This window comes from Littorina saxatilis, linkage group LG5 (assembly GCF_037325665.1).
Source record: "Littorina saxatilis isolate snail1 linkage group LG5, US_GU_Lsax_2.0, whole genome shotgun sequence".
Taxonomy (NCBI): Eukaryota; Metazoa; Mollusca; class Gastropoda; order Littorinimorpha; family Littorinidae; genus Littorina; species Littorina saxatilis.
This window is the reverse complement of record NC_090249.1, coordinates 36,728,596-36,736,259: the sequence shown is the minus strand read 5'-3', so window position 1 is coordinate 36,736,259 and position 7,664 is coordinate 36,728,596. Positions and strand designations below refer to the sequence as shown.

Genomic DNA, 7,664 nt, shown 5'->3' with positions numbered 1-7,664 from the left:
AGTGAATTGTGAAAAAAAAGGAAAGTGGATCAGCCGGATTCACGATGGCTCAGGGGTTAGATAAACCACGAAAACTGGTGCGTGGTTTACGCGAGCTAAATAGCCATTCAAACGAACTGTGTCATTTAATGCTATTAAATGCTATTGCAAATATGTTCCATAAGGTTAGAACTGGGTTTTTTCATGAGAAGATTTAAATCTTTCTGTAAACCATTTGAGGCAGACTGGGCCTTTAATGTTATCCAATCGTGTTAACCCAACAAAAAACAAGTCGCGTAAGGCGAAAATACAACATTTAGTCAAGTAGCTGTCGAACTCACAGAATGAAACTGAACGCAATGCAATTTTTCAGCAAGACCGTATACTCGTAGCATCGTCAGTCCACCGCTCATGGCAAAGGCAGTGAAATTGACAAGAAGAGCGGGGTAGTAGTTGCGCTGAGAAGGATAGCACGCTTTTCTGTACCTCTCTTCGTTTGAACTTTCTGAGCGTGTTTTTAATCCAAACATATCATATCTATATGTTTTTGGAATCAAGAACCCGCAAGGAATAAGATGAAAGTGTTTTTAAATTGATTTGGAAAATTTAATTTTGATAATCATTTTTATATTTTTAAGTTTCAGAGCTTGTTTTTAATCCAAATATAACATATTTATATGTTTTTGGAATCAGAAAATGCTGGAGAATAAGAAGAACGTAAATTTGGATCGTTTTATAAAAACAAAAATTGGGTTTTTTTTACACTTTTCAGATTTTTAATGACCAAAGTCATTTATTAATTTTTTTTAACTACCAGGCTGAAATGCAACACCGAAGTCCGGCCTTCGTCGAAGATTGCTTGGCCAAAATTTCAATCAATTTGATTGAAAAATGAGGGTGTGACAGTGCCGCCTCAACTTTTACAAAAAGCCGGATATGACGTCATCAAAGGTATTTATCGAAAAAAAGAAAAAAACGTCTGGGGATATCATTCCCAGGAACTCTCATGTAAAATTTCATAAAGATCGGTCCAGTAGTTTGGTCTGAATCGCTCTACACACACCCACGCACAGACACACACACACACACACACACACACACACACACACACACACACACACACATACACCACGACCCTCGTTTCGATTCCCCCTCTATGTTAAAACATTTAGTCAAAACTTGACTAAATGTAAAAACACGTACAAAATAAAATTGTAAAGCAATAAATCATTTTCTTTGAGAGAACATGGAAATGATTACTCGTCGTCATTTACGTGGAAACACATTAATTTTTGTACAGCAGCTCTTTTTTGTGCTGGTAAACAGGTTTGTATATTTTCATTGTCAGCTTTGCATAATATACTTGATCGTTTTACTGATAGCATTATTACTGTCGCATCGATTGTCGAGCAGCCTGTGTGAACAAGTGTGTCTTAAATTTCAACACCGTACGCTAAAATGAAAAGCGGAAAATGCAGAAAAAAGAGGTAATATACACACACACACACACACACACACACACACACACACACACACACACACGCGCGCACGCGCGCGCACGCGCGCACACACACACACACACACACACACACACACACACATTCAAATAAATATTGATATGACACATTAATTGTGTTATTCTTTGTCTGGACATGGAAAAGCAGACATATACAGAGAAAGAAACAAGAGTGCTTTTAATACCTTTCGGTTTTACATGATAGTTGGTGGTTTCCTGTACTCGCTAAAAACAGAACACAAACTATGAATTGCTGAACATGTAGATTTGCATGTGCACGCCCATATATACACGGAAACTAAATATCTAGTCACACATTTCACAATTTATCCTGAAGGTCGACAAGAAAAAAAACCTTCACGGAAGCTCTAAATGTGTGTGTGTGTGTGTGTGTGTGTGTGTGTGTGTGTGTGTGTGTGTGTGTGTGTGTGTGTGTGTGTGTGTGTGTGTGTGTGTGTGTGTGTGTGTGTGTGTGTGTTAGTGTGAGTGTGTGTGTGTAAGTGTGTGTGTTTGTTTGTGTGTGTGTGTGTTTGTGTGTTTGTGTGTGAGTGTGTGTGTGTGTGAGTGTGTGTGTGTGTGTGTGTGTGTGTGTGTGTGTAGGTGTGTGTGTGTGTGTGTTCACAATTCATTCTGAAGGTCCACAAGAAAAAAACTTCATGGAAGCTCTAAATGTATGCGTGACACGGATCACATCAGGCGCTTTATGTTCCCTGTGCCCACTGCCAAGGTATGTGTAATGATCTGCCATTAGAATAAAACTTAATTAAAATCATGTGCACCGCAGAATACCTACCATTGGCCGTTTCCACTCCAAGCGCTGGGCGATCTTGGGGTCAGGAATGGCAACATGAAGGGCAAAGTTTGGGTCCTGCCACATGTAACCAGGGGACACTTTGGGCATGGAAGGACTGATATCATCATTGCCCAGCCTGAAGTCCAGGAATTGTACCTTCAACCCTGCACCAGTACGTCTTGGGTCGGCCATTGTTGGTCACTTGACTTCTGTTAAATCGGTAAAATAAAAAATTTAAAAATTGTTAGAAAAATGTTGTAGTTGATGTTGTGAACTTTCTTCACCTTCAGGCATTTAAATCTGATTTTGGATTAAAAATCCAAAAACAGATAATTTCCTGCGTTCCAACTTTTTTTTGTTTGGATTCCTTACATAGTACACTTTTAGCAATGTTTTGAGATTGTTTTCCCGGCCAGATTCACATTTTCCCTTATTCATATTCAAGTATGTTCCTTATTGTTTCAAAACTGTGAATAAAGAAACATTTTAACGATATAAATGCAGGCATGAATATTGAATATTTGATTTAATTCTGTTGGTTTAAACAAAAGTGTATTCAGAATTCTTCGCATGAAACAATTCAAAACATACAACTAGAACACGCACTCAAGCAAATGCTTATTTTACGTGACCAGAACAATACTAAATGACACAAATTTTTATAATGGAGGACATAACAAAAATAAACCAGAAGAACAAATTGAAAGAATGGGGATGGGGAACTAAATAAGAACAGAAGAATCTACAGAAGAGAAAAAAGAAGAGGGTGTCTGTCGGGCGGGAAGGGGAGGGGGGAGAACGTACAAGCAACCACAGGGAGAGACTTGGACGAAAGCGCGTGGGAAGAGGACATCAATTCTGAGACACTCAACATGTAAGTTCAAGTAAATGTACTTTTTTTTTATGGAAGGCAGTAATTCGTTAAGATATAAAATACAAGACAAACGATAATAATCATTGCTTATACGCTGCTTATGTAATCAAATACGATAACACAGAGAGAGGCAGTGTGGAGGTACACATACGCCTGCACACACACATACACACTACCAATGCGTGAACACATCCATCAAATCAGTCGGCCGGATTTGACAATAAACGATTAGACCGACTCAAATATCAATATATTATTACGAAATGAATATTGCTCGCTGCCTTTTGATAATATTTCCACGCGTCTGAAGTGAACAGGTAACGAATTGGTTGTTGTCAGACGAGCATCTGCATACAAAATGCAGTTTAAATCAATAATGAGCGGCTGTTTTATTTGGATCACCGCAAACACACTGTGCGTTATCTTTTAAATGGCGTTTACATAAATCTGAACTTTAAGGTTACTAATATTTAAACGCATTCTGCAGTGTTGAACTTCTGCCTGTCGTTTTCCAAAATAATGATAAACTGGTACACTGTGATCAGGACTTTGTAAATAATGCTTAAACTCGCTTATTGAATTTGTTGTTTTAATCACATCAGGCAAATTATTCCATAAAAGTGTGGAGGATGGAATGAAGAATGTTCGGAATATGTCTGTCCTGTGTGCTGGTGTTCGAATCTTTCTAATGGTCGTCTTCAGACCGTATTTCACTAATTGTTTGTTTGTTTGTTTGTTTGTTTGTTTGCTTAACGCCCAGCCGACTACAAAGGGCCATAATCAGGGCGGTCACTAATTGTTGAGAGACACACTCCAGTTTGGAAAGAAAGCGTGAGACATCAAAACAACAATTGTTATAAGCATATTACTTACGTTAAGAAATTCACAGGGTCGCGGAAACCAGCTTCTACGACGCAAGTACCGGTAGCCTCTCAACGCATCCGTGTTTCTCATACGACTCCTTTGAAGAGATCAGTTGTATTGAAAGATATATCCCTGGGTGGGGGAGGGGGGGGTTAGTTTTGTAGGAGGGGTGGAAAGTTAGTTAGAGAGTTGGAAGGGTTACAGATACACCAAAATACCAAGCGTGCACATGATCCCTCGAAAACTTCGTATGACCGCCTAAATGGCGGGGAACTGAGCAGCGCCACACACACTCACACACACACACACACACACACACACACACACACACACACACACACAAACACACCACACACACACACACACACACTGACACTGACACACACACACACACACAAACATATATGCACCCCCTCCCCCACACACCGCTCCCCGGCCCGACCCCACACACATACACAGGTAGTTCAACGAAGTACATGCACACGCAAGCGTCAGTGGCAGCAACTGCTGCATGCTTACAATCTCAAACACAAAGAACATACCCGCTTAAAGGCACACTATAGTCTGTCCCGTCAAACAGTTCCGCCCACTTTCTAAGATCTGCACAGGCTTTTGCATGGAATAAGACTATCCCTCGACTTGGACACGTACCAAAAATACCAAATGCTGTTGAAGACATTACTTCGTCAACTTACAAGTTCCCAATCTGCACCGGAAGCAGTCACTGAGGATGATGATTTTTGGTATGTGTCCACTTGGAGGGACGGTTTCATCTCATGCAAAATCCTGTGCAACATTTTCCTTGATATGGTATGCTGACAGATAGAACGTTTCGGCAAACACATACATAAACAGCCGATGACACAGACAAGAACATACGTACGTCAGTACTGCACACATGCATACACAGTCGACTAGTCGCACAGGCACTGACAGACACAAACACATGTACTGACTCGTGCGCGCGCGAGAGCAAAACAAACGGAACCGCCGCGTGCGCCGGTGTAAACATGCACCTCCACACACTCCCCCCCCCCCCCCTCTCCCCCCAACCCCTTACCCAAGGGGTCAGGACATTATTGAAACTTGTTTCGTCGCAAAATTGCAGAGTTCCACTTCAGTAGTTCTTGCAAGAAAGTCATTCATTGAAACTTGGACCTTTTGTGATTGACTGGATAATCCAATGCCTGAAGCGTAGCTGACGGGCGCAGTGGCGGGGTGGTAAGACATCGGCCTCTTACTGAATCGGAAGGTCGAGTGTTCGAATCCCGGCCGCGGCCGCCGCTGGTGGGTTAAGTGTGGAGATTTTTCCGATCTCCCAGGTCAACTTATGTGCACTACGGTGTGCAAAAACACGAGTGTACGGGGGAGTTTCAGCCCACGAACGTAGAAGAGGAAGAAGAAGAAGCTGCCGGATAGACCAGGGAGATCTGTGCAGGTATATGGGAGCAGCACTGTCCCTTTAAAAGTTTTCTTTTTTGTTTGTAGCTAAAGCTTTGAAACTTTACAGACTTCAACTATTGAAGACCTACACATAATGCAAGCTTGGTTGACTCTCGCCACATTTAAAGATCACGGCAAGGTCATCTTTGAAAACCTCCAGGCATTGCTGCGGCTAGCTTGGTTGACCTAGGTAATATTGCACGATCACAGCGGGTTCATCTTTATGTGAAAAAAATAATGTTCTCAAACTTGTGTGTGTGTGTGTGTGTGTGTGTGTGTGTGTGTGTTTATTTTTTTATTTTTAGCTAGGCCTTTGAAACTCCACGCGCACTCTTGGTTTGATGACATCCAGTCATGACTCGAATCTGGTTGACCTTCTTCACATTTCAAGGCCAGAGCAGGGTCACGTTTGGGGGGGGGGGGGGGGGGAGAGAGAAAAAAAGAGGGGGTGGGGATTATCATTTGCTTGCACATTTTTTAAACTAGATCTTAGAAGAAACTTCACATACTTCTTTCTCGGGTAGATGTTACACTCCGTGATCGATGGTGGCAACCCAGATAGCGAGGATGTTTATAGCAGCTGTAAATTCAGCTCTGCAGCAGGCATAGGGAATGATAATGATCCCTTGGTTTCCGCAAGCACAAAACTCCATATGACAAATGTCAACTATTCCTCACAGTGTAGTTTTGTTTCACAAACGAGCGTTATGCAGAGACGGCTCAACCTAAAAACTCTGTTTTTCTAAGGAACACAACAAATGTTGTTTCTTTGTAACACCATATAATTTGTTATGTAGTCCGGTTACAAGCCAAAAACCAGACCGCTTTCATTCTTGAGTGACATACCCTTAAAAGTGTTCGCCCAGAGGTACAAAAAAAACAACACCTAGGTAACATGATCCATGTTTTATTTTTGTTGTTTTTGTTTGTTTTCTCACTCTCATAAAAGGTTGTTCTTGAAATAAGAACGTGTGGGAAAATCACACTTGCACGATTGCTGTGTCAAGCGCATATGATATAATATTACTCATCTGATATCCAGCTGTGTATTATGTGCATTGTCTGCAGGCTATTATATAGGATTTTCTTTCGACTTTGTGTACCATGGCGTGCCTGGTCCATTTCTGAGTGCTTTCCCGACTAAACCCGTGCATTGTTCCAATGGCTTTTAAGAATCATATAGCGTGAAAACAAACTTGCGCAGAATTCAAGAAACCATTGACAGATTTTCTTTTTCGACGTTTTTTTCCCTTTCTTAGTTTGTTAAAAGACTGAGTCAGTTTCTCCTGTTTGTGTGTGTGTGTGTGTGTGTGTGTGTGTGTGTGTGTGTGTGTGTGTGTGTGCATGCATAAGTGGGTTTGTGTGTGTATAGCCTTGTGATTCACTGCAACAGTTAACGTGACATCATTACATTTAGTCAAGTTTTGACTAAATGTTTTAACGTAGAGGGGGGAATCGAGACGAGGGTCGTGGTGTATGTGTGTGTGTAGAGCGATTCAGAGAAAACTACTGGACCGATCTTCATGAAACTTGACATGAGAGATCCTGAGTATGGTATCTCCAGACGTTTTTTTCATTTTTTTGATAAATGTCTTTGATGACGTCATATCCGGCTTTTCGTGAAAGTTGAGGCGGCACTGTCACGCTCTCATTTTTCAACCATATTGGTTGAAATTTTGGTCAAGTAATCTTCGACGAAGCCCAGACTTTGGTATTGCATTTCAGCTTGAAGGCTTAAAAATTAATTAATGAGTTTGCTCATTAAAGTTGTCATTAAAATCGATTTTTCGCAAACAGATTTAAAATTGATTGCATCGTATTCTTCATCACATTCTGAATCTAAAAATATATACATATGTCATGTTTACTCTTAAAATGTGATCACAATTAACGAAAATAGATTAATTAATCTTACGATTAAAATTTAAGAAATTGATCCAAAAATGATTTCATCTTATTCTTTATCATTTCCTGATTCCAAAAACATATAGATATGATAGGTTGTATTCAAAACAAGCTCAGAAAGTTAACAAGAATACAGAAAAGCGCGCTTTCCTGCTTAGCACAATACGCTACCGCACTAATCTGGCGTGTCAATATCACTACGTTTTGCACATGGGAGGTCAGCGATTTCCTTCACGCGGGGATTGACAAAGCTGTACTGTCTTGGTGAAAAAATACAGTGCGTTCAGTTT

At 40.7% G+C, this 7,664-nt stretch overlaps 1 protein-coding gene across 7 annotated transcripts in view; it reads right to left on the bottom strand.

Annotated features, from left to right (window-relative positions):
* Positions 1-6,260, bottom strand: part of LOC138967022 (calpain-9-like) — a 33,099-nt gene extending 26,839 nt beyond the window's left edge. The window contains exons 1-3 of one of the 7 annotated variants that reach the window (XM_070339472.1): positions 4,910-5,028; positions 4,036-4,123; positions 2,289-2,497 (exon numbers count right to left, since the gene is read on the bottom strand). In XM_070339472.1, coding sequence (XP_070195573.1) covers positions 2,289-2,480 — 192 coding nt within the window. In that variant the 5' untranslated portion in view covers positions 2,481-2,497; positions 4,036-4,123; positions 4,910-5,028. Of the gene's footprint in view, positions 1-2,288; positions 2,498-4,035; positions 4,124-4,568; positions 4,861-4,909; positions 5,029-5,978 lie in introns of those variants that run through there. The other 6 variants (XM_070339475.1, XM_070339473.1, XM_070339478.1 and 3 more) reach the window with 6 other exon arrangements.
* Between the last annotated feature and the right edge of the window lie 1,404 nt (positions 6,261-7,664).